At 47.0% G+C, this 27,142-nt stretch overlaps 1 protein-coding gene across 1 annotated transcript; it reads left to right on the top strand.

Moving 5' to 3' along the window:
* Positions 1 to 2,943: 2,943 nt before the first annotated feature.
* Positions 2,944 to 26,080, top strand: LOC130119688 (serine/threonine-protein kinase SBK1-like). The gene is made up of 4 exons (XM_056288285.1): positions 2,944 to 3,039; positions 18,541 to 18,773; positions 22,355 to 22,557; positions 23,268 to 26,080. Exons 2-4 carry the CDS (start codon positions 18,602 to 18,604, stop codon positions 24,102 to 24,104), a joined length of 1,212 nt encoding a protein of 403 aa, XP_056144260.1. The 5' UTR covers positions 2,944 to 3,039; positions 18,541 to 18,601; the 3' UTR covers positions 24,105 to 26,080.
* Positions 26,081 to 27,142: the final 1,062 nt, after the last annotated feature.

Here is a 27,142-nt window from a genome sequence, read left to right on the forward strand (position 1 = left end):
ACGTTAACTAGTCCAGTGTTTCTCAACCGGGGGTCCGCGGACCCCTAGTGGTCCGTGGTGTGATTGCAAGGGGTCCGTGAAAAATAAAATATCTTTTAAAAAAAAGATCCTATGACATTTATAGAAATAGGATTGTTTTACTCAAATGTGACTGAGACCTTTATCTACCTAAACTATAAAGGGTAACGGGACTTTTTTCTCTAATTACATCTGTTTCACAAGTGTAATTTATTGTATTTTAATAAGAGATCTCGCTCCCGTTTGCATTGTTTAAAGTTACTGCATAAAAATTCTGTTGTTACATATATCTGAAAGTTACTGAATACATATTCTGTTTTGTTACATATATCTGAAAGTTACTGAATACACATTCTGTTTTGTTACATATATCTGAAAGTTACTGAATACATATTCTGTTTTGTTACATATATCAAAAAAGTTACTGAATACATATTCTGTTTTGTTACATATATCAAAAAAGTTACTGAATACATATTCTGTTTTGTTACATATATCTGAAAGTTACTGAATACATATTCTGTTTTGTTACATATATCTGAAAGTTACTGAATACATATTCTGTTTTGTTACATATATCTGAAAGTTACTGAATACATATTCTGTTTTGTTACATATATCTGAAAGTTACTGAATACATATTCTGTTTTGTTACATATATCTGAAAGTTACTGAATACATATTCTGTTTTGTTACATATATCTGAAAGTTACTGAATACATATTCTGTTTTGTTACATATATCTGAAAGTTACTGCATAAGAATTCTGTTTTGTTAACTACATCTAAGTTACGACTGAAAGCTCTTATTTTTGCCCCAAAGAGTGAATAAATGCTATAATGCAATTTAAAATGCAGTTTCTACTGTTTCTATCAAATTGCAAACCCCCTCCCCCAAGATCAGGTGGAGGGGTCCTCAGGGTAGATCAAAATACGCAGGGGGTCCAGGACCCCAAAAAGGTTGAGAACCACTGGACTAGTCGACTAAAGGGTCCGAACCGTTAGCCAAGGGCTAGCGACTCTAGTTATCCGTGCTCGTTACACTACCCCCCCCTACCCCTTTCGGGTTCGCGTCCCGGCTGCCCCCTGCATTCTCTGCACGTGAGTCATACCCATGGCCTACATTTACATATAAACGCCCTCACGACTTTCTGTGTGGAACATTTGTTGAATCTCACTTCTGTTTAAATTTCGCAGCACTTACTGCTGCACATTTTATGAGCTTTAGAGCTCTCTCTCTCTCTCTCTCTCTCTCTCTCTCTCTCTCTCTCTCTCTCTCTCTCATACGTGACGCGCTCGGCTGGTCCTTGCTCGTGTGTAGATGTTAAATCAGACACAAACTCTTACAGTGATTGCGAAGATCATCGCCGTTCTTCAGACCCTGCATGGATCTCGGTTGCCACGAAACACAAGTAAGGCCTAGAGGCATTTATTCAAGTGCCACTTGCACACAAGTCTCCTTTTGCAGACGTGAACACACAAACTCAGCAGTTTTCCCTCCAGCCAATAATTATACCCATTATTCATTAGTGCGTGTTAAAACCCAAGAGGACAGTCTGCGTGAAAGCACCTGGTGTAGTTTGTACCCTGGAGACCCGGCAGTATCCAGGTTTGCCTCGTCAACGTTGGTCCTACTAGACCACAATGAATACAGGAGGACTTAGAAGGGATAAATTATCACAACAGTCCAACTTCCAAAGCTGACAGGTTGAGCTGAAAACAGACTCGAGGCTTAAAACAAATCCCGAATTTCACCAAATTTATGACGGCCGCAAGGTGGAAATGTCACCTCGGTGCAGCCGAAATGACTTGGTGAAATCGGGGGTTTGTCTTAGGCCTCAGGTCTGTTATGAGTACAAACTGTCGCCGTTGGGAATTGGGACGTTTGACCTACGCAAACGTTTGGTTGGCACCAAAAATGAGAAACCACCTACCAACCCAGATAGCATCCGGATGTGGGCCACTTCAGGCCTTCTTCTGGCGCTGACAAAATGGATGTGAGCCTAAAGCAGCTCACGTGTATAACAGCAAATATGGCCCAAATATGCCAGATCAAATGTGGGCCTTTTTTGGCAAAGATGCGGTGCTCTGGGCAACACGTGATCTGGATGTGGCCCTGAAGTGGCCCCGTGTGGTAAATGGTGAATATGGCCCAAATATCACAAAACAAATATGGGCCACCTTTGGCAAATATGGGCCACCTTTGGCAAATATTGGCCACCTTTGGCAAATATGTGGCACATTGCTGTGGCTTGGTTCTGGCCCAGATCTGGCAAACAGGAGCGGACCGCCCAAGTGGCACCACCCCACGCGGTATGTGGGCCGGATGAGAGCGTGGGACGGGTCCGGGCCGCGGCAGTTTCGCTATCTGGGGAACGGATAAATTGCAACAAGTTACACTCCCCCCCCCCCCCAAGCCACCCATAAAACGTCCTTTGCTGTTCGGCTGAATCACAGCTGCACGTTTGAATCGCGGTCCAGCCAAGCGTTGCCGCGCATGCGCCGGTCAGAGCTGGGCGTTCAGGGATACTATAAATGTCATGCGACGGTAGGACGTTTTCAACAAGGTAGGACAAATCGACACAACACCGGGTGCATCTTGCACAGCCTCTTTTTGTGTGCCGCTTTTCCTGGTGTTGCGCAGGGGAGGGGAGGGGAGGGGCGGCCGCTGCTCCGGTCTGCGCTCTGATTGGCGAAGGGAGCCGGTGGGCGGGCCCTCGGCGATTGGCTGATTGCGGGAGACAATAGGGGAGCTTGCAAGGGAAGAGGCAGACGGTGACAGCAGGCATCGGCGGTCGCCCAGAAGTGCCCTCCACCGGCTCCGCTGCGGGTTAACCGCAAACTGCACGTTTCTAGTTGTTTGGTTTGTTTTGGGGGGTGGTGGTGGTGCTGGTGCTGGTGGTGGGGGGAGGAAACGGATGAAGTGTGAATGAGAGGATTTCAGCCGAGGGGCAACGCAAGTGTCCAGTGTTTTCTGAATGGAGTGACAGCGGCGGATTTTGAATGCAGCACAATTTGCAAGGTAAGACCGCGCACCGACGCCTCGCTGCTTCGCCACGACACAACGGTAGGGGTTGGGGGGGGGGGGTTGTTTGGGGTTTGCTTGGCACTTCCAAAAAAAAAAAACGATGCATATTTTTTTTGTCCTTTTTATTTCCACGCATTGGCAGAACGTCTCGCTCCATGCCCGTCATATCTGCGCCCGTCTGTGGCTCCAGCGTCTCGCTGGAAAGCCTCACACTGGACTACTGTTGTGTTGACAAGGCGTCATTGTTGGGCCGGTGAAAGCGTCGGATTGTTGCGTTCGTGTCGGTCGTTGTGTGTAGCTTGTACAATGCGTGCTGCAAACGCATGTCCGGCGTCGACGCGCCAACAACGCGTCATAAGATCACAAAGTTCTACGTGCACTGTGTGTGTGTGTGTGTTGACAACGCGTTGGACGGAACAATGGGTTTCCCGTCTGGACACTGCGCGCAAGGTGCACATCTGTGCACTGCGCATCACATGATCACCTGAACTTCCAAAAATCTCCTTTCTGCTTTAAATGCATCGTTCAAAGCTGGCCATTTTACGAGCTTCATAGCCCCCCCCCTCTCTCTCTCCCCCCCCCCCCCCTCTGACATGCACACATGCGTGCACGCAGGCACGCACCATGCTGCCAGATCTCTTAACCACGAGAGAACCCCCGTATAGAGCTGGTGCACGTCTCGTCCCTCTGTGGCGCCCCTGTCATCCACGGGGGGTCTCTGTCAGTACACTGCCGGCGCACCGAGGCAGGTTTCTCTAATTCCCATCGGGAGGTGTTGTCTATAAACAGCCCCGGAGAGACGAGCCGGCTCTGGCACCCTGGTGACTCAGACTCGTCGGTGATACGTCGCTGCGTAAATGCAACGATCGGCTTCTCGCGGCTGTGATTTTGTTGTTGTTGTTGTGAAGAACCAACAGTAAGTGGATGAAAGAGGAGACGGGGATCACCGCCGGGATACCAACCGGTTTGTTTTTGGAGGCTGCGCGGTCGAAGGGGACGACTTCAAGGGCCCGTCCCGCCTGGCGAGGTCATCCGCACTTGTTTGGGCAATAAGCACTGCTGCATGTTGTGCACACAAAAGTTTTTGTTTCCGGTAGAAAATTAAGCACGTGCTTGACAATAAGGAAGAGGGCTTGGGGGGAAGGAGGGGGGGTGGTGGCAGAGAGATATAGGGGGTAGAAACAAAGGGAACTTTACCTTGCGCCGACTGGACTACGCGGTGCGTAAACGGTGGGCGCCCAGCGATGCGCCGTCGAGCGTGCAGACACACAAAAGCCGCGGTATGTGCGCAGACGGAGGAGGGAGGGAGGCAAGCCGAGCCGAGCCGAGCCGAGCCGGCCAAAGCCCCGGCCGGCGCTTTGATGCGCTCCACGGCTCCATGAATGTTATGGGAAGGAGAGGGGGCTCCAGAGCTAACAGCGGCGAGCCAGCAGACTGGCACTAACGCCTCCGAGGAGGATCTGCCAAAGGATGGGCCGAGCCTCCTCCTCTCCCCCCCACCCCCACCCCCCCAGAGGGACACGGACACTCCTGCGCAAGGACGGAGGAGGTGAAAACTCAACAGACGCCCTTGTTTACACGTGGTGTTAACATGCGTTTCCGGATCCCAAGTGGACAGCGAGACACGTCGCCGTTTACGCTCTCCAGACGCGTGCTGCTCACCGCTCGTGGTCACATTTCGCTACCCCGAAGAAGATTCGCTACCGTCTACGTCACTTCCGCTACAAGGTCAACGGGCCTCAGTCAAGCGCCGGATTTGCCGCATAGCTGTGAAAACGACAGCTAACGTTTGAAGATGTTTCAAGCACTGATACGCGTGTGCGGACCCTTCCGGATGTTGAGCCGGGCGGGACGGATTCTTCTGCCCAGATGGAGGTTAGGCGTCTCGTTCCACTTGTACCCCAACCACCTACACCCTCCCTCTCGCTCCTCTTTTTCGAAAGTCGGCGCGCTGTTACCAAAACAACCACCACACCCTGCGCCGATGACGTATTTCCTGTTACGTCATTGTCGGGGATGCATCCGCGTTTACACCGGAAAAGATATGTGGTCAAATGCGTCCCGGACCACCTCGGCAAGTGGTTTGAGCAACCGGTTCACAGAACGTTTCGGTGGTAGTTTACACTTGTATTTAGCGCTGTCCGCTTGTGAGCCGATCCCCCCCCCCCAAAAAAAAGACGCATTTTAAAACCAAGTGTAAACGGGGCGAGAGAGAGCCGAATGACGGTAATGTGAATCAGGGAGGAGGTGCCAATCCAGTGCAGGTGTCGCCTCCTCTCTCGGCGCCTAAACGTGTCTCAGGTGTTCAGATTTAGCCTGCTCTGCGAAGGTCAAAGTGCCGCGCATCGTCATGACAACCGGAGCTCCGCATGCCACGGTTGTGGTTGTTGTGTTTGTTATTTTGACAGCAGTAACGCTGCAGTTGAACATCTTGGCTTTGCAGCATAAGAGCAGAACATCTCTGCAAATAAATACATAAATGAAAGGTATGTTGGGATGTTGTTGATCTGAGAGACTGCCCTCCACCAAATAACAAACAAAAAAAACGACCCCATAGGTCGTTTGCACGAGCAGCTTATTACGACCTATAGTGAGGTTTTAGGCTACGTCCTCGCGGTCCTCCGTCATTATAACACGTGACTTCCCCTGTAACAATAAGCACCTCCTTCCATAAGCTGTCGTGAGAAGGAATATTAATAACAGCAACGTTTAATGTCACATAGCGGTTATAATGTGCACGCTAGCTGACTTGCTAACTTTTGGCTAACGCTAAGTTAGCCCTTATAACGTCGTTCAAACATGCTGCCGATAGCAATCTTACTTACTATACTAGACGGCAAGACAACACAACAACACACTGACTACATGTTCTGTTGTTCTCACGTTGTTTTAAAAACCCACAATGCACTGAGGCGAAAAGTATCTGTGGCATATCTCCTGCCGCCGGTAGGGGCAGGAGTTTTGTTACATATATCTGAAAGTTACTGCATAAGAATTCTGTTTTGTTAACTATATCTAAGTTACAACTGAAAGCTCTTATTTTTGCCCCAAAGAGTGAATAAATGCTATAATGCAATTTAAAATGCAGTTTCTACTGTTTCTATCAAATTGCAACCCCCCTCCCCCAAGATCAGGTGGAGGGGTCCTCAGGGTAGATCAAAAACACGCAGGGGGTCCAGGACCCCAAAAAGGTTGAGAACCACTGGGTTAGAGGACAAACGACGTATGTGGTCGTATGGGTTGGAGGATCCAGAGCATCACAGAAACCAGTTTTATTTCGGGGAGGGGGGGTGGGGGTATGTTTGTGTTATTCGATATTCATGACTCACCATGTCATGAATATCGGTTTATTGGACTTAATTTGGCGTGCTTATCTTATCAGGGAACACGTACAACACATTGAACTCGGAGGAGAAGATGCATTGTGCCCAGGATTTGGCTGACAGCTCATTTTCCTCTGCACTCAGATTTAAGAAATGACACACAATACAGGGTGTACAATCAAATCACAACAGAACAAACAGTCAAATTACCCATTTTTAATACAAAAATGTGCAATACAACTTCCACCTCCTCCGTCCCCCACTTCGCATTTATAGTAAATTTACAAGAATTTACAATCAATCACTGCAAACCCACACACACACACACACACACACACACACACACACATACACGGAATCCAGATGCAGATGTTTTATCAGCTATGAATCAGCAGAAACGTGTTTGGATGGCGACGTAAGATCCATTCTTCCAGTGCAGATGTTCAGCTTACCGGACAGTTTACTCCGGCCCTTCATATGTAAAACGTGATGATCACTGTTAACATCCTCCCCTCCCGTTGCCCACCCTTTCCTGTCCCGTCTTGGCACGGCTCCAACTCAAACAATACTTCATAGCGAGTCTCGTTTTCGATCCGGGGACCAAATCTCGTGTGCACGCTTGCAGGAAAGTGCGGCGACGGCATGAACGGCGCCCTGCGGCCCTGCAGGTACCGGAGGCCTTGCGGCAGCCACGTCCCCGTTAAGTGGCTAAATACGCTGCGTTTGGCGACCGTCCCTCTCTTCCGAGCACAGCGGAAACCCCGCCGGCACAGACGGCCGGTGGTCCAGCTAATTAAAGGGCCTGCCAGACCGGCCGGTGGTCCAGCTAATTAAAGGGCCTGCCAGACCGGCCAGTGTTGAACTGCGCTTGGACTGAACCGGTGACCCCGTGTCTTTCCGTCGTACGGGACCAAGCTCCACAACGTCATAAACTAGTCGTCTCGTCGCATTTACAAGGCAAAACAAGCGCTCCCTGAATTTATAACCTGGCCGCCGCTCTCATGCAAATATGGCTGAACATCCATTAAAAATCATTTTTAAAAAAATCATCAAGGCACCCTGTCACGGGTGTAATTAAAATACGTTGAAACGATCGGTCGATTAACCGGTTGTTCGATCGACAGGAAATTAATCGTTTTTTTTTGGTATTCGTAAACATGCATTGTCGTTATGAAATGAGTACTTGAGGGTTTTTTGGTTTTTGTTTGTTTTGTTTTTTTGGCTGTACACAGTTTTAAGACGTCGCTTTGGACTCTGGAAACTCAAGAGGGACATTCATCAGTATTTTTTATCGTTTGACAAACTAAACGATTAATCGATTAATCTGTAGATTAATCGATTATGGCAATGATTATCGGTTGCAGCCCTAGCCTTTATCACCGAGGGTGGAGACATGATGGGTGCGTATCAACCAACACGGTCTTCTTCGGGATCGATAGGCTGCCTGTCAGTCATTCAGTAGGTTTTCAGGATCACGCGCGTCAATCAGCGACAGTACGGTCGAGGCACCAACACGAGGCAACGCGAGAGTACAGAGAAGAAGTGAGCGGAGTCGATTATTACAGCTACACAGTCTCTTCTGTCGACATACCACCACCACCACTACTACTACTACTACTGCTGCTACTACTACTGCTACTACTACTACTTTCGGCTGCTCCCGTTAGGGGGCGCTACAGCGGATCATCCGTTTCCATCTCTTCCTGTCTGTCCTCTGCATCTTCCTCTGTCACACCAGCCACCTGCATGTCCTCCCTCACCACATCCATAAACCTCCTCTTTGGCCTTCCTCTTCTCCTCTTCCCTGGCAGCTCCATATTCAGCATCCTTCTCCCAATATACCCAGCATCTCTCCTCCACACATGTCCAGGCCATCTCAATCTTGCCTCTCTTGCTTTGTCTCCAAACCGTCCAACCTGAGCTGTCCCTCTAATATACTCGTTCCTAATCCTGTCCTTCTTCATCACTCCCAGTGAAAATCTTATCATCTTCATCTCTGCCACCTCCATCTCCACCTCCTGTCTTTTCATCAGGGCCACTGTCTCCAAACCATATAACATAGCTGGTCTCACAATCATCTTGTAAACCTTCCCTTTAACTCTCGCTGGTACCCTTCTGTCACAAATCACTCCTGACACTCTTCTCCACCCACTCCACCCTGCCTGCACTCTCTTCTTCACCTCTCTCCTGCACTCCCCAATAATAGTAACAATCATGACATTTATATAGCGCATTTCTAGACACCCAAAGCGCTTCAAAGTGAAGGGGGTAACTCACCTCAACCACCGCCTGTGTAGCACCCATGGACGTATTATAGTAGAACCGGATACGGTGCCGCCGCTCAGCATTGCAGCCATTTTTTCCAGTGGTCACTCGCGGTATTGCAGAGAAAAATCCCCAGCGGCCCAAAAAGCATTTTCCCCGTAGACCACCATTGTAAACGAGACGCCTGTAGAACTGTTGACAGGACACCTGCAGCATAATTAATTAATCAATTATTACTCGTTGTATTGTATATTTTTAAGCCCTGGGGTTTTTTAAATTCTTTCCAAAGCCCAGAAGAAAAAAGATTTCTGCATGACGGCATGGCCGTGTACGAGCCATTCTCATAGCCCAGAGGCATGATGGGAGTAACACTACTGCGCATGTTCAGTGGGCCCCATGTACCAGGAAGTAACCCGGAAGCCAGAAACTTTTTTGGCGTATGCGCCAGCGGAGCAATTCTCATAGGAATGAACAGGCGCCATTTTACATCCGGTATCCAGTTCTACTATTATAATACATCCATGGTAGCACCACCTGGGTGATACACGGCGGCCATTTTGCGCCACAGCACATCAGCTTGGGGTGGAGACGCAGGAATCATTGAGCCAATTACATGGAGGGATAATTAGGTGGCCAGATGGAGAGAGCCAGGTTGGGAATTTTGTCGGGACACCAGGGAACCCCCTACTCTTTGCGATAAGTGCCGTGGGATTTTTAATGACCACAGTGAGTCAGGACCTCGGCTTAACGTCTCATCTGAAGGACGGCACCTCCTACAGCACAGTGTCCCCGTCACTGCACCGGGGCATTAGGATTTGATATTTGTTGTTTTTATTAGGACCAGAGGGAAGACTGCCCCCTACTGGCCCACCAACTCCCACTTCCGGCAGCAACTCAGTTTTCCCGGGAGGTCTCCCATCCATGTACTAGCTGAGCCCATACATGCTTAGCTTCTGTCGTTTGGCAGAGCCAGGGTACTACATGGCTGCCGGCATACGCGCTCCCTATCGAGATTAACGGCTCTTCGCATGGATGGGCGGAGTCAGGGTCAGGGTTAGACTGCTGTCGTTTCGCGTTACGGTAGCATTTTTCGACAAGGCCGCATAAATCGTCAGAACATCGGCCATCGATCCCAACACAACCGCCTGGCGGCCTTTCCAGGGCGTCTCCCCGCCTGCCGCCCAATGACTGCTGGGATAGGCTCCAGCATCCCCCGCGACCCTGAGAGCGGGATAAGCGGCTTGGATGAGTGGGTGGTTTGGGCTGTGTGCTAGCTAGAATTCGGCTACACAATACGTATCACAGCACAATTATCACGATTCAGTATGTTGACATTTTATGAGACTACCAACACTGCAATGTATGGCAATATTGTCTCATAATTTTGGAGAAAATATCAAGAAAACGCACCGATATGCTTCCTATTACGATACTGCACCTGCCACCTAGTGGTCAGAGATGGGAACTACACAATGAAGTAGAACTGCTGCCATGTTTCTTCGTGCGCTATGTTAAGAGTCGAAGCCGTGTATTTGAAAATCGATGCAATGTTGTGAAAAACGAGTATCGCGATACTCAAGTTTACGGCTATTCTCTCCCACCGCCTTCCTACACGACAGTCACACTTCGCAACGAACGAGTGGCTTTCTCGTAAAAGCACATTAGTCCACAACAAGTCCTCCACATAGGTCGTTTGTCCTCTAATGCAGTGATTCTCAACAGGGGGTCCGCGGACCCCTAGTGGTCCGTGGTGTAATTGCAAGGGGTCCGTGAAAATCAAATATCTTTAAAAAAAAAAGATCCTGTGACATTTATAGAAATAGGATTATTTTACTTAAATGTGACTGAGACCTTTATCTACCTAAACTATAAAGGGTAACGGGACTTTTTTCTCTAATTACATCTGTTTCACAAGTGTAATTTATTGTATTTTAATAAGAGATCTCGCTCCCGTTTGCATTGTTAAAAGTTACTGCATAAAAATTCTGTCGTTACATATATCTGAAAGTTACTGAATACATATTCTGTTTTGTTACATATATCTGAAAGTTACTGAATACATATTCTGTTTTGTTACACATATCTGAAAGTTACTGAATACATATTCTGTTTTGTTACATATATCTGAAAGTTACTGAATACATATTCTGTTTTGTTACATATATCTGAAAGTTACTGAATACATATTCTGTTTTGTTACATATATCTGAAAGTTACTGAATACATATTCTGTTTTGTTACATATATCTGAAAGTTACTGAATACATATTCTGTTTTGTTACATATATCTGAAAGTTACTGAATACATATTCTGTTTTGTTACATATATCTGAAAGTTACTGAATACATATTCTGTTGTTACATATATCTGAAAGTTACTGAATACATATTCTGTTTTGTTACATATATCTGAAAGTTACTGAATACATATTCTGTTTTGTTACATATATCTGAAAGTTACTGAATACATATTCTGTTTTGTTACATATATCTGAAAGTTACTGAATACATATTCTGTTTTGTTACATATATCTGAAAGTTACTGAATACATATTCTGTTTTGTTACATATATCTGAAAGTTACTGCATAAGAATTCTGTTTTGTTAACTATATCTAAGTTACAACTGAAAGCTCTTATTTTTGCCCCAAAGAGTGAATAAATGCTATAATGCAATTTAAAATGCAGTTTCTACTGTTTCTATCAAATTGCAACCCCCCTCCCCCAAGATCAGGTGGAGGGGTCCTCAGGGTAGATCAAAAATACGCAGGGGGTCCAGGACCCCAAAAAGGTTGAGAACCACTGCTCTAATGCGACCCAGAGGAGCGTTGCCTAAATTAGCGCCCCTACCGGCGACAGGAGATATGACACAGGTACTTTTCGCCTCTGTAAGAGCTAACTTAACGTTAGCCAAAAGTTAGCAAGTCAGCTAGCGTGGACATCATAACCGCTATGTGACATTAAACTTTGCTGTTATTAATATTCCTTCTCGCGACAGCTTACGGAAGTAACGCGTTACAATTACGGAGGACCGCGAGGAAGTAGCTCAGAACGTGACTATGGGTCGTAATAAGCTGCCCGTACGAACGACCTATGGGGTCGTTTTTTGGTGGAGGACAGTGTCATTAGTCCACTTCACCAAAGGGGCCTCCGTCATTATTGGCTTTGGATATTTACTGCACTCATTAACTCGTTTAATATGCTCATTAACTCGAATAAGAGCTGGAGTCTTAATGATCAAATGCACAGTTCATAAAATAGCTCAGAGGTTTAATGTGGTGGGCAACTTCATTACCAAAAAATGTGCATGGACATTGATCAGAGTTCAAAAAAAGGCATCAGTTTCATGTGATTAAGGTGACCCCCCGCCCCCCCCACCCCAAAAATATCCCGAAAATCACTGCTGGAGTAGGATTGAACTGCACCAGAACTGACCAAGAAACATCAGCTTTAAACTTTCCTAAATTCTCCCGGAGAGCCCCAAGACTATCATGGTGCCTGCAGATCCTGCTGTGGACGTCCCTGATACAGGGGGAGTTGATCCCATGTCATACCGAGGACTTAATACGTCACCGTTTGGCAGCAGAGGTTCCCTGTACAGAAGCTTCCTCCTGGACCCCATTTCCCTATGTCAGCAGCTTATAACCACGCCGTGTCTTTTTTTGTCACAGTCTGGTTCTTTTGTTTGTAGTTTAAAATCACCGTATGTCGTAATTTGAGGTTTTCCGTTAACGCAAACTGAGCCAATATATAATCCCTCTGTAATAGGTGTAAAATATATTTTCATTATCATTAACGCCTATCATATTTCCGCTGCGACATATTGATTTGGTGTTGCACATGATTAATTGGGCGCGGATGGTTCACAAATTGATTTTGGCCACCGGTTATGTTTTTTTTTTTTTTTTTTTACAGTGGTAAATATAGTATGTGCAGCATCGTGCACCCAATATAACAGGGAGTCTAATTGCGCCCAGAACTTTCGGTAAGCTGTCAGATTTACCCGTGGCCCAGACGCCGCAAGGACGGGTCCCTCCGTCTGCTCTCAGCCCCCCTCCCTCCCCCCTGCAGCGGGGTAAGCGAAAGTCCTTAATTGCCCTCCCGTTTCTGCTGTGTGAGGTGCAAAAAAAAGGTGAGTCGTCATGACATGGGGGGAGGGGGGGGAGAGGAGGGGGAGGAGGAGGGGGGAGGCAGACACAGGGCCTGCGGGTGGGCCGAGCGTTAGCTGTGCTCTGAATACTAATGAGCCGAAAAGTCATTGAGAGGAAACGCAGCGACGCAGCGTGAGCTTCCCCCCTTGGAGGAGGCGAACAGGGTTGGATTCCTTCGGGGGGGGGGGGGGGGGGGCAGCTACGGTATGATTTACCCCGGCACGGGAGGAGGCACGGGGGGGGGGGTGAGGTGGCGTTTGGGTGTCTGGTGGCTTCGGAGCGCCGCGTCAGTATCGCAGCGAAGAAGAAGAGGAGGAGGAAGAGCAGGGAGAAGAGGGAGAAGAGGAAGACGAAGAGGGAGAAGAAAAAGAGGAGGAAGAAGAGGAAGAAGATGAGCGTCACGAGAAGGAAGAAGAGGAGGAAGAAGGAGAAAAAGGAGGAGAAGAAGAAAGGGAAGGAAAAGAAGAAAAGAAGCAGCTCTTAATTAGTAGTGGTTGTGTCCTCTTTCATCTCTGGGCTCTTTGATATATAGCAGCGGTCATAGTCTTTTGTGCGTGTGTGTCAGTGTGTGTGTGTGTCAGTGTGTGTGTGTATCAGTGTGTGTGTGTGTGTGTATCAGTGTGTGTGTGTGTGTGTGTGTCAGTGTGTGTATCAGTGTGTGTGTGTGTGTGTGTGTCAGTGTGTGTGTGTGTGTGTATCAGTGTGTGTGTGTGTGTGTGTGTCAGTGTGTGTGTGTCAGTGTGTGTGTGTGTGTGTGTGTATCAGTGTGTGTGTGTGTGTGTATCAGTGTGTGCGTGTGTGTGTCAGTGTGTGCGTGTGTGTGTGTATCAGTGTGTCAGTATGTGTGTGTGTGTGTGTGTGTGTCAGTGTGTGTGTGTGTGTGTGTATATCAGTGTGTGTGCGTGTGTGTGTGTGTGTGTGTATCAGTGTGTGTGTATCAGTGTGTGTGTCAGTGTGTGTGTGTATCAGCGTGTGTGTGTATCAGTGTGTGTGTCAGTGTGTGTGTATCAGTGTGTGTGTCAGTGTGTGTGTGTATCAGTGTGTGTGTGTATCAGCGTGTGTGTGTATCAGTGTGTGTGTCAGTGTGTGCGTGTGTGTGTGTGTCAGTGTGTGTGTGTGTGTGTGTTTGCTGGCGCTCATGAAGTGTTTATAAGCGAGACAAAAGAGGCTGGGTGTGAAATTGGCTATATGGATTCATTATCACACTTAACAGGGCAAGTGACACCAGCATGTCCACCCTACATAGACCAAGTTGCTTCTGTGTGTTGTGTGTAGACAGAACACATGCAGCCCACGCGCTCCACGAAAGCATGGTTATTTATGTAGAAGGACTGCGTTTATACGGCGCTTTTCTAGTCTGCCGACCACTCCGAGTATTTTACAGTGTCTGCATCACATTCATCCATTCACACACACACACACACACACACATTCATGCACTGATGGCGGAGGCCGCCGTGCAAGACGCCGACCTGCTCATCATGAGCAGTTAAGGGTTCAGTGTCTTGCTCAAGGACACTTCTGAAAGCTGCTTTTCCACCAGAACGGTGCCGGTACCGGTGCCGGTGCGGAGCCAGTTCTCCCTTGGTGCCTTCTGAGAACCGGCCGGCGTTTCGACAGCTTTGAGAACCGAACTGGGCGTGACGTAGCGGAAGTTGGGGTAATTTCCGCAGGAAATCGTTTGTGATTTGTTCCGTTGTTACATTACGTTACGTTACATAAAATTACGTTACATTACGTTACATTACATTATTTTACATAACATTACGTTACATTACGTTACATTACATTATTTTACATTAAATTACGTTACATTACATGATATTACGTTACGTTACATTACTTTACATTAAATTACGTTACATTACGTTACATTACATTACGTTACGTGACATTAAGTTACATTACGTTACATTACATGATATTACGTTACGTTACGTTACGGTACATTACATTAAATAACGTTACATTACATTACGTTACATTACATGTTACGTTACATTAAGTTATGTTACGTTACATTACATGTTACGTTACATGATGTTACATTACGTTACATTATATTACGTTACATTACGCTACATTACATTATATTACGTCACATTACGTTACATTACATTATATTACGTTACATTACGTTACATTAAATTACGTTACATTACGTTACATTACATTACGTTACATTACATGTCATTTAGCCGACGCTTTTATCCAAAGCGACTTACAATAAGTGCATTTAACGTAGGAAATCAGGAGAACTACTAGCCATCAGGGGTCATAAGTTCATCTAAACGAGCATCTAAGAGCAAAACCAGTGCTAACGTCAAAGCGCAAGAAAGAGATTTTTCTAAATGAGTGAATACAAATAGTGCTAAGAGCAAGTAACAGGGTAGGGGTGAGTTGATCTACTGAAGCGTTTTCTCAAGATGGCGGCGAATTTCTCATTTCTACTGCGAAACTAAGCATCAGTAGACGTGCGCCAAGGGTTAAGGGGCGGCGAGTTTCGTGCGGTGGCGCCTCCCATAGCCACTGACGTAAGGTTCCAACTGCTGGTCCAGTGATGTGGTGGTGCCGGTGCCGTTTCTTTTGGCACCAGCACCGGTCTTTTTTCGATGGAAAAGCGTGAAACCGGTTCTAGATTAGGCACCGGCACCGGCATCAGGGGGGTGGAAAGGGGTTTTCGACACGCTCTCCGCAGGAGCCGGAGCAGTATGTACCAGTATTAATATGTGCCGATATGTACCAAGACAGTGTGAAACCAAACTGAAACTGAAATAAAAAGTGCTCGAATGCATCAAGCGCGTGTTCAAATTTCTTGGGTGTGCGCACTAAAAGCTTGTTGTGTGGTTTTGTGTGTGCGCATACGTGTGTTGGAAAACATCGATATGTGGATGGATTCTGATGGTGTGTGTGTTTGTGTGTGTGTGTGTGGGGTGTCTGTGTCTGGTCTGTGAGATAACAGACTCTGATAGTGTGTGTGTCTGTGTGTGGTCTGTACGACAACACAGACTCTGATGATGATGTGTGTGTGTGTGTCTAGTCTGTGAGTGTGTGTGAGACAATGTAGCTATATGCACAGATTCTGATATTCTGATGGTGTGTATGTTTGTGTGTGTGTGTGTGTGTGTGTGTCTAGTCTGTGAGTGTGTGTGAGACAATGTAGCTATATGCACAGATTCTGATGGCGTGTGTGTGTGTGTGTGTGTGTGTGTGTGTGTGTGTGTGTGTGTGTCTGGTCTGTACGACAACACAGACTCTGATGATGTGTGAGTGTGTGTGTCTAGTCTGTGTGTGTGTGAGACAATGTAGCTATATGCACAGATTCTAACGGTGTGTGTGTGTGTGTGTGTGTGTGTGTGTGTGTGTGTGTGTGTGTGTGTGTGTGTGTGTGTGTGTGTGTGTGTGCGTGTGTGCGCCCTACTGTGTGTCCCTGGCCTGTTGAGACTCCAGCCAGTCTCTTCGCGGTGTTCATGTTCGTGTTGTTCACTGTGGTCGCTGATGAGCGGACCGAGGCTTGGCTGCACAGCGATGGACAGCCGGCAGGCTCCTCTGGGGCGACTGCCTCCACTCTGCCGACTACATTCACATATAGAAGTGAGACCGTCCTCCACCCAAAAAAAAAAAACGACCCCATAGGTCGTTTGTACAAGCAGCTTATTACGACCTACAGTTACGTTTTAAGCTACTTTCTCGCGGTCCTCCGTAATTGCCCCTGCGCCCCCCCCCTGCAGCGGGGGGAGCGATCCCCTCCACACACACCCAAACCTAACCCTAACCCCGGGGTTAGGTGAGGGTTAGCTACCTGGGTTACATACGAATTTTTGCGCATTACTTTTCGTGCGTTTTCCTACGGCCGGGGAACGAGAACAGCCTGCACTCATCCTGGAGGGCCTAGGGACTAGTTTTCCGGTCACTGAAAAACACCAGGAAAATGGTAAAACTGGGTGTCCTTGAAATAATGTGAAGGTCATAGAAATTTTACAAAATCATATTACCCACCCAGATTGCATATTTTCACTCCTATTTTCGGGCGTCGAGGTTGCACGACCTCGGCGCTTGAGGACGTTACCGGCTAATACGTGCACCGCCCATTTACGAGTCTGTTGAGGCTTCCACTGATCGCTGATGCAGAAATAATACGACCTCCTGTCTGCAATTGCTGTCGCGTTCATCCGAGCAAAAGTCCCGGAAAATGAATCTCTAAGAAGAGCGAGAAACCCTCTTTAAATACACATATCCCTGCTATTTACACAGAGAGAGAGAGAGAGAGAGAGAGAGAGAGAGAGAGAGAGAGAGAGAGAGAGAACATGCACATATCCTGCAGCCGCCCGCAGAGGAACTTGTCAACGCACGCAGATGGACTCGGTGCGCAGGAAGTGGCTCGCATCCTGTCTCCCTCGACACTTTCTGTCTCGTCATTATTGAGGGCCGGCACACTTCTGCTGCGCCATCGGGGCTGCAAACTCTATCCAGTCATTCACAGGGCGAGGAAGGAAGGGATACAGCGAACGAGTGTTGCTTGGCTTGTCGTATTGGGAGGCGCGTGGTGGGGTGAGGTGGGGGGGGGGGGAGAGGGGGGTGTTGCTGAGACAGATCTGCTGAGAGCGGAGCTGAGGCGAGAAGCACAGCAGACATTCATCGATCCAAAGCTCGTCTCGAGATCCATTTTTATTCATTGGACTTTCGACATGTTTTATCTTGCGCTATTTCTTTCATTCTAGATATTCCTTTTATTTTGGGCTTTTAACTCCGCTTTCACTCCCTATATGCACTGCTGTCTGTTTTTTTCTTCTTCTTTCACGGAGTATCAGTGCTGTGGATACTGCATCGGCTCTCCACCATCGCGCCATTAAGTCTTATTTGCTTGAACAGAAAGATGGGTTCAATTCATGTCAACACACACACACACATATACGCACACACATCCTCAGGATCTGTGCACACACCCATGTTGTTTCACAGACACACACACCTTCAGGTCAAGCCTAAAGACAAGCAAATACAGACACATGTTAAAATTCAGTTGACGATATTCAAGCCAGATGTTACGTCGGCCCTCTTTCTGCCTCACACTATGTGTGCCCTTCCCATGCAGAGATGCATTGACCTTATATTCGATGCAGATACACGCGCCGTTCGCGAGTTTTCGCGCCGGGCGACGCGAATGACGCAATAACGGGACACGAATGGCGAGAATACGCGAATTTCGCGTCATTTGCGTCACCTGGCGTCTGTTCGCATCTCTGCATTGACTTTATATGTGCTCTCATCGCGCGAAAAGTGCTTCGCGTTTGGTGTGAGCGCAACGTTAGAATCTAGGCTTTAGCGTGTGTGTGTGTGTGTGTGTGTGTGTGTGTGTGTGTGTGTGTGTGTGTGTGTGTGAGGTTGCTGATGACTTTTTTCCTCAAAACATGGGTGTGTGAGTACCACTGGAAAAACAACACAGGATGGGATTTGTCCTTCTGTGCTTTTCCTCGTGTTGTTTCAGCAGCAGCATCCTATGGGGCTCTTTTATTTAGAGAATGAAAGCTTGTGATCTCAAACACTTGAAAGTGGCTCTTCAGGAAAAAAAGCAATTGTGTGTGTATGTGTGTGTGTGTGTGTGTGTTTGTGTGCGCGCCCATTTGTACTTTTGTGTGTGTTGCGTGCAGTCGGGCTGCGTGTGAAGCGATGCACGGATGGGAGGCTTTTGGCACAGGGAAAAAAAAAAACCTACTTATCTCTGTAATCGCGCTTTCCTTCTGCGCCCCCTTACAGGAACAGGAGTCTCCAGACCAGCCCTCCTCCTCCTCCCCCCCCGGCCGCTCCCTCTGGAAGAATGAGCTCCTCGCCCCACGGCTCCCGCGCCTCCATCGACATCCTGGAGGAGCTCCAGCTCATCGCCGCCCAGAACCTGGAGAAGCTGGACATAAACAAGTACTACGAGGTCATCCGAGAGCTGGGGAAGGGCACGTATGGCAAAGTGGACCTCGTCGTCCACAAAATAAGAGGTAACCCTCGTGCCGGAGATCACCAAGACGCAGGTCTGCATGTCCGTATCAGAACCACAATCGACTTTATTGGCCAAGTGCGTTTCTGTTCCCACACGCAAGGAATTTGGCTCTGTATTGCTCAAATCGATCCCACACAGACTTCATACAACACTATGCACAATATGTATAGACAACGGGTGATTTACAATACACCACATACAGTGCAGCCGATATAAAACAGCAGCAGCAGCAAAAAGGTTCGGGGTGATGGAGGTTACACGATGATAATAACAATAAAAGCTGATGGGTATTAGAGAACAATTTAAATATATGGACAAATCATGTAGCGATGTCACTATTATGTAGAGTAACAGCGATCATGCAAAACATTAAAACCACTGACGGGTAAGTGAATAAGATGGATTACCTCGTTACAGTGGCACCTGCCAAGGGGTGGGTTGTATTAGGCAGCAGGTGATCAGTAGTTATTGAGGTTGATTAGTTGGAAGCAGGAAAAATGGGCAAGCGTAGGGATCTGAGTGATTTTGACAAGGGTCAAATTGTGATGGCTAGACGACTGGGTCCGAGCCTTTACAAAACGGCAGGACTTGTGGGGTGTTGTCGTTATGCAGTGGTCAGTACCTACCAAAAGTGGTCCAAAGAAGGACAACCGGTGAACTGGCAACAGGGTCATGGCCGCCCAAGGCTGATTGACGCACGTGGGGAGCGAAGGCTAGCCCGTCTGGTCCGATCCCACAGGAGAGCCACTGTAGCTCAAATTGCTGAAAATGTAATGCTGGCTATGACAGACACCTGTCAGTACACACGGTGCATCACAGCTACAACACTGCGTAGCCGCAGACCGGTCAGATCGAGCGCCCGTGATGACCCCTGTCCAACGCCGAAAGTGCCTACAGTAAGCACGTGAGCATCAGAACTGGACCACGGAGCAGTGCAAGAAGGCGGCCTGGTCTGATGAATCACGTTTTCTTTTACATGCTGTGGACAGTCGGATGTGTGTGCGTCGTTTACCTGGGGAAGAGATGGCACCAGGACGCACTGTGGGAAGAAGGCAAGCCGGTGGAGGCAGTGTGATGCTGGGAAACCTTGGGTCCTGGCGTTCATGTGGATGTTACTTTGACACGTACCACCTACCTAAACATTGTTGGAGACCAAGTACACCCCTCCATGGCAACGGTATTCGCTGATGGCAGTGGCCTCAGGTGGTCTTAATGTTTTGGCTGATCTGGTACACCGGCATCTGAAGAGTGTCAAAAATAGTAGAAAACTGTTTACTCGGAAGATTTAGCCAAACCAAACAATCGATCCAAAGATATCATTGGTGCATTAATATGGGAAATAAAAAAATGTTCTCTGGTGCAGTGCTGGCCGATACGAAAAATATTATTACTACGATAATCACGCGGTATCAATATTTTTCACTATATCTGCTTACAAGTGCAAAAATACTGTTCTGTTTAAGAAACAAATGGGATTCATTATATTGAATTATTTGGTAATATAAAGTATAACATCAAACCAGAGGTAGTTTGAAATATTCCAGACCTCATCTTTTGAGAATTTTTTAGGATAGATTCTCGTTTCATCCATTTCAGTAACAAAATTGTACGGTATCATGATATGACAATATCTGGATTTCAACCCGGTACAATACTAAACCATAATATCGAACTGTTGCCCAGCCCCACTTTGCTATTTCTTCCCTTTTTTTTTGTGATTAGTGGGAAAAAGTGATTGTATCTAAATTATTTTACTCATTAACCCCAAACTAATGGTCTATGTCTGTACTGTTCATCTAAAGTTACTTCAGTTAATTAATTAGTTAATTAGTTCAGCTAATGGGATTGATACTCAGGATTGGCTGATACGTAACGGCTGATACTCAGCATCCCTGTCGGCAGTGAAAAGTGATATCCTTGTATCCCCAGCTTTTTCCTGCCAAATAAAATCAGTTGGAGCTGCATAAAATGCAACCCAGATCTCTCTACAGGGAATAAAGTCACCAATCTGGATTGAAAACTGGAACCTACTCACACCACCGGTCTAAATGGCATCTAGTGTTCACCATCTACTTAAGGCGTGTCCCCGCGGTTCAGCATACCAGCTCCCCCACGCCGCTGGGCTCACGCGCTTCCGATGGCCTCAAGGTCTCACCGTCCCACTTCTGACACCAATGTAGCAAATTCGGGGGGGCAGCCGGGAACCGCCGCAGCCAGGACGCGAACCCGGGTCGGACCCTTTTAGTCGACTGGTTAGCGCAGTCGACCCGTGGTGCGGGCGACGCGGGTTCGCGTCCTGGCTGCGGCGGTTCCCGGCTGCCCCCCGGATTTGCTACAATATCATCATGATAATCACAGGAGATGTACACGATATATCGATATATCACGATACCGGTTTATGCAAAAATACCATAATTAAAAGTCCTACTGAGGTTCATCGTATTGAACCGTTTGGTAATATAATGTTAAACCAAAACCGATTTTAGCCTCAGATATTTCAGACTTCATTTCGGGAGAAATTTTAGGTATTAGATTCTCGCCCGCATTAATTTAGATAACAAAACAGTGTTTCACGATAATATCCAAATTTCATCCTGATAAAATAGACCACCAAAAGATGATAAATGATAGGTAATATTATTTTGTGTGTGTGTGTGTGTGTGTGTGGGTGTGTGTGGTATGGAATTTAAACACAAATCGCTCCCTTGCAAGTTGATGAACTGACCTTTCGAACAAGTGGCTTCACAAAACGCACCAAGCATTTAGTATAGCTGAGCCGGTACTATTGGAGAGCTTCCTGTCTGTCCTCTTTGCTGACACACCTCGTGTTGGCGGAGGGAGTCCCGGACATAGCAGCTCCCCCATCTTATTTCTCCTCTTCCTCTCGGATTGATTCCACAGTAATTTCTCCCTCCTCTCCCTCTCTGGCGTTTTGTGGAGGAAGTGATTTGTGATGGGAGTCGAGGCGAGTCGGGGATCTGTGCTGAGATTTCTTTCCTCCGCTCCCTTCGGACGACGGGATGGGTTTCCAGCACCTGGTTTAAATGATATGAAGTCAAAAGGTTTACTGCCTTCTCAGAAGAAACAAACACTGTTCCCCTTGTCCCTGCCCTTCTAATTGTTTTTTTTGTTCTTGTTTTTTGTTTTGCCGATATGATTACAGCCGTAAACATCACAGTCACTTTCCATTTACAGCCGGATCCCTTTAACCAAGGCCAACGCTGGTGCCGAGCTTGCAAATAAACCCGATTCTGATTCTACATCAAAGCAGATCAGACCCCAGTATGATGCTGAGGCGCCGAGCAGAGCGAGTACAGACTTAACTAGCTGGAGGATTTTTGCATACTTACAAATATAAATCCTTCACAAAAACGAAAGTCTGCATTCAACTCTGTTACGCCACAGATTTTAATTATTCATAGAATTCGAATGAAGACATTTTAATTGCGTTCCATGCCTGATATTAAGCAGGTCTTCACTGAACCCCCCCCCCCCCAAACACATCAAAAGGATGAGCACACAAAGACCTACATTCGAACGCAAGATCTTAGTGATGTAACCACCCCTGTCTTGTTTTAGGCACAAAGATGGCCCTGAAGTTCCTGCGGAAGAAGACCACCAAGCTGAAGAGCTTTCTCAGGGAGTACAGCATCTCCCTTTACCTGTCGCCGTGTCCCTTCATCATCAACATGTTTGGCATTGCCTTCGAAACCGATGACTATTATATCTTCGCTCAAGAGTACGCGCTGGCAGGGGACCTCTTCGACATCATTCCCCCGCAGGTGAGGTGTGCCAAGATGCGCATTGCTTCTCCTTCTTTTTCCAAAACTAGGGGTCGCAAACAGGGGGCTAGGTGGGCCGTGGGGTGTCCAAAATAAACATGACGTTTAATGTTGGAGTGCCTCATCCGTTTCGTTTAATCATCAGTAGGCTAGGATTGAAGATGAGAAAGGGGAATCCTGCCTTGATGAACAATAGAGACGACTGTGCAGGGCCGTAGTCAGCCTACTAAAAGGAGGGGGGGGGTCTTTTCTCCAAAAAAGTGCACTTTTTTATTCCAAGCACAGGATAATTCGGGCAAACCAGCTTTTGACCTACCATGGTTATGAATACATCGCAATTAATAGTATAATAACACTTGTAATTGAGCCAAATGAGTGCCAAATGATGGTCATTTCAGTCTTAAAAACATCGTATGATTGTTACTATGAGCTTATTTTGTAACTGCTATTTGGTCACATTGACTCACTTGACTCACCCCCCCCCACATTGGCTACGTCCATATTGTTATTTATCTTGCAGTTTGACAGAAAATAAGAAATCATATTTTAATGTGCAAAACAGTCAGTGGGTCTCTGGCCCAAAAGTATCTCCACATGAAGATCATGGCATGAAAAATTTGGAAACAGGCATGGTTTAGATTTGGCTTAGGCCCAGGTCTCGATTTGGTCCCATGTGACATGCTTTTTTTTTTTACTCTGTCGTTGTTCAGGTGGGGCTCCCAGAGGCCGTGGCCAAGCGCTGTGTTCACCAGGTGGCCATAGCCCTGGACTACCTGCACTGTAAGAAGCTGGTCCACAGGGACATCAAACCCGAGAACATCCTCATCTTCGACAGGGAATGCCGCAAGGTCAAGCTGTCAGACTTCGGCATGACGCGGCGCGCCGGCTCCCCGGTGAAGCGCGTGAGCGGAACCATCCCGTACACCGCCCCCGAGCTGTGCGACACCTCGCGGCACGAGGGCTTCTGCGTGGACTACAGCACGGACGTGTGGGCATTCGGGGTGCTGCTGTTCTGCATGCTGACCGGCAACTTCCCCTGGGAAAAGGCCATGCCGACCGACACCTTTTACAAGGAGTTTGTCCGCTGGCAGCGGCGTCGGACGGGCGCCGTGCCCTCCCAGTGGCGGCGCTTCACAGACGAGGCCATGCGCATGTTCCGCAGGCTGCTTTCCATCGAGCAGGAGCGCCGCTGCTCTGTCAAAGAGGTCTTCAGCTACTTCAGCAGCTGCTGGATGTTGGACACGGAGAACGGGAACGCCAGCGGAGGAGGAGGAGGCGGCGTAGGCGGTGGCGCAGTGGCCAACGGGCCCCCGGTGGACATCAGTTCCTCCTCATCTGAGGAGGACGTGCTGGTGGACAGACTGAAGCAGCAGACCCTGTCGCCTGCCGGCGTGCTGGCAAAGGGCAGCATCCTCATGGATACCCACTTCTCCTCCGCGTCCGCCAACAGCTCGCCCTCCTCCACGGGCAGCTACGAGCGGGTGAACCGGGAGAACAACGGAGGCGGGCGCATCCTGGTAGCCACGCCCATCGAGATCTGCGTGTAGAGAGTCGCAGTTGATGTCAATCAGGCTACTTAGGTTAGACGCGCACACGTGTAGTTGTTGTGTGCGCACCTGCATGACACGGGGGTTGTGAATGCAAAGTAGGATATCTTTCCATGTGGGAGGAAGAAAAGAAAGCGAAGAGGAGGGGAAAGAGTGCATAACGGAGTATCCGCCGGCTAGTCGCCAGACAGAGAGAGGCTGTATAGCTGAGTAATTTCTGATGAAGAGGTCCTCTGAGGGGGATGACAACCACGTCAGACAATCACGAGCTGTAGCCTACCGACGTGGTCAGTCTATAAATTCACCGGACAACTTTTCCAAAAACAAAAACAACAGAAAAAAGGTAAAAAAGGTAAAAAAGAGAGACGTGGAACAATGCTTCCATGTAAGATCCAGACCAGAGCAAGACCAACAAGCAATATTTACGTTTTGAAAAACAGTCCAGTCACTGCACACAAAAAAAAACAAAAAACAAAACAGAAACAAAAAACAAAACTCGCTAAGCAAAAAGAGAAACAATTTGCTTCGATTGCGTCAGAAAATACAAATTGTGCATAACATTTTGGCCGACATTGATGTAACTGAAGATACTGTCGTGCGTCTGTGTCCTACTACGCCATAACACTGTTTGACAAATATGTTTGAATTCTGTTTAAATTATTTATTGGTAGCAGGTGAATGTATTGCCATCTGAACGAAAAACAACCGGACGTTATTTCGACCATACCAACCAACCTAGTATATCCCCTTCATTTCATTAGCCTAAATTATCTCCATTTACACGTGGGGACTGTGTGTGCTAGCTCTAACAAGAAAAACAAACAAAGCAAAATTGTTAATCAAGGCTTTTCGTGCAAGAGTTGCTTTCTCGTCTAGTCATTGGTGTACTTGTATTTTTTTCTTTCTTTTTGGGGCTTTTAATTGTTACTAGTTTTTGAAAGGCTTGGTACAGAATACAGGAACACGTGGCACATTTTTTATGTTGTGGAGGCAGACTCCGAGTGCATAAATCCAGTAGAATAAAGAAAGAAATAAACCCAGTGGATGAAAAAAATACAAATAAAAAAACAACAAAACAACAGAGGGGAAATGTATGTCCTACATATAGCTTGAGTCATACTACAGGATCAAACAGCCACGGACGAAACTGATATCTATTATACCTACCTTCCATTTTAATGTGAGCCCAGAACTGGTCCCAGGTGGACACCATTTCCTCCTAACCGCCATATACATTGGTGTACTCCCCATTTAGTTGACAGGGTCACCATTCTCTTCATCTGAGGTATCTCTTCCTCCTCTTCCTCTGTGGCTTTGACACCTTCATCTATTGTATAGTGGCATACCACAAAGGAAATCAGTGAAAATACATCCATAAGACTTCAGTTGATTACTTCCAAATTGGATAATCACAATTAGCCACAGAGGAAACTACAATTCATCCCTCTTAAAACCTGCAGTAGTGGGACCGTTGTTGAATACTTTGATGGTTGCCCATCCTCGTCAGTCTGGTAAATGTTGTCACGTGATTAGGCATAATTAACATTCACATTCACTTGTTCAGAGGCCCATGAATGAATTAAAATGACTTTATCAGTTTAAGTACGGCTGAACCATTCACTGTCATGATCTTAAACTAGTTGTTTTTGTTTTTTTGTGAACTGAGGAAAGCGTACTGAAGTAATATGAAGAGTCTTTTTGTTGCTTGCATGGTTTTGGATAAGAAAAATTAAATCAGCGTAAAGATAAGATGAAAATGACTATTGAAATGTGCCTACATACATATATATATATATATATATATATATATAATGTGTGTGTACACTTCTCTTATTATTGAATATACTGTTGAGTACATTAAGTTGAGTTTTGCTGTGAACATCATTTGAAAGGTTACTGTGAAAAAAGACAATATGGTCCATGTAATAAAAAAAAAAAAAACAACTATGGCATTGGGGAGAAAAAATAATTTTTGTTACCATCCACCTCTGTTGTGTTTTTAAGAAATATTTGCATGAGTTGTTATTGCTCCAGTGGAACATTGTTGAAATAAACAACCCTAGAGCGAAAATAAAACAACTGTTCTTTCTTTTTTTCCCTTATAAAAACCCGAGATCTTTACGTTCCCTGAATAATTCAGGAAGTGTGGACAGAATATAGAGCAGCAGGTAACTACCCTTCATCACGCCACCGCCTTCATAGCTGTACCACAGTGTCAGGTGTTGCGTCATTCATTACCAACGCCTCGGAACCTTTTCTTTGTGCTTCCACTCAAAGCTACTACCTACGACGGCGGTCTGTGGCGCTGTCGAGTCTGAAATCGAGGAACCACGCAGCCTCATGTGGAAGATATTAAATCCACTGAGACATCCTGTTCCCTCCTCTCATTAAAAGTTCAACAGCGCCGCCACAAATGGAGCCGGAATCGGCTGGTTGAGTTTGCAGCGCTGAATGGCTGTGAGATGCTTGCATATTTTAATAGTAAGGAGTGTAATCCTTCCATCCAGCCATTTTCTTTACTCCACTTACTCCCCCTTCTCTCTCCCCAATTGTACTTGGTCATTTACCCCACTCTTCCGAGCTGCCCCGGTCGCTGCTCCACCCCCTCTGTATTTATTACTTATTATTTTATCTTTTATGTATTTATTTGTTTTGTTTTTTGTGTGTATGGAGTGTAAAGCGCTGTGTAACTGTATGTTTTTAAAAGTGCTATATAAATAAACTTTTGCTTGCTTGCTCTGCTGATCCGGGGAGGGCTGCAGACCACCACATGCCTCCTCCCATACATGTGGAGTCGCCAGCCGCTTCTTTTCACCTGACAGTGAGGAGTTTCGCCAGGGGGACGTAGCGCGTGGGAGGATCGCGCTATTCCCCCCCAGTTCCCCCTCCTCCCTCTAACAGGAACCCCGACCGACCGGAGGAGGCGCTAGTGCAGTGACCAGGGGCGAACTCGGGGGGGGGGGGCAGCCCAGGAACCGCCGCAGCCAGGACGCGAACCCGTGTCTCACGCACCACGGGGGACAACGATAACCAGTCGA

Source organism: Lampris incognitus, chromosome 10, assembly GCF_029633865.1.
Source record: "Lampris incognitus isolate fLamInc1 chromosome 10, fLamInc1.hap2, whole genome shotgun sequence".
Classification (NCBI taxonomy): domain Eukaryota; kingdom Metazoa; phylum Chordata; class Actinopteri; order Lampriformes; family Lampridae; genus Lampris; species Lampris incognitus.

What these genes read in the sequence shown, in the direction of transcription:
- LOC130119688 (XM_056288285.1), top strand. Translation starts at nt 18,602, where the DNA reads ATGAGCTCCTCGCCCCACGGCTCCCGCGCCTCCATCGACATCCTGGAG. An exon ending in CGTCGTCCACAAAATAAGAG is followed by an intron (nt 18,774 to 22,354) that starts GTAACCCTCGTG and finishes GTCTTGTTTTAG; the next exon opens with GCACAAAGATGGCCCTGAAG. An exon ending in TCGACATCATTCCCCCGCAG is followed by an intron (nt 22,558 to 23,267) that starts GTGAGGTGTGCC and finishes GTCGTTGTTCAG; the next exon opens with GTGGGGCTCCCAGAGGCCGT.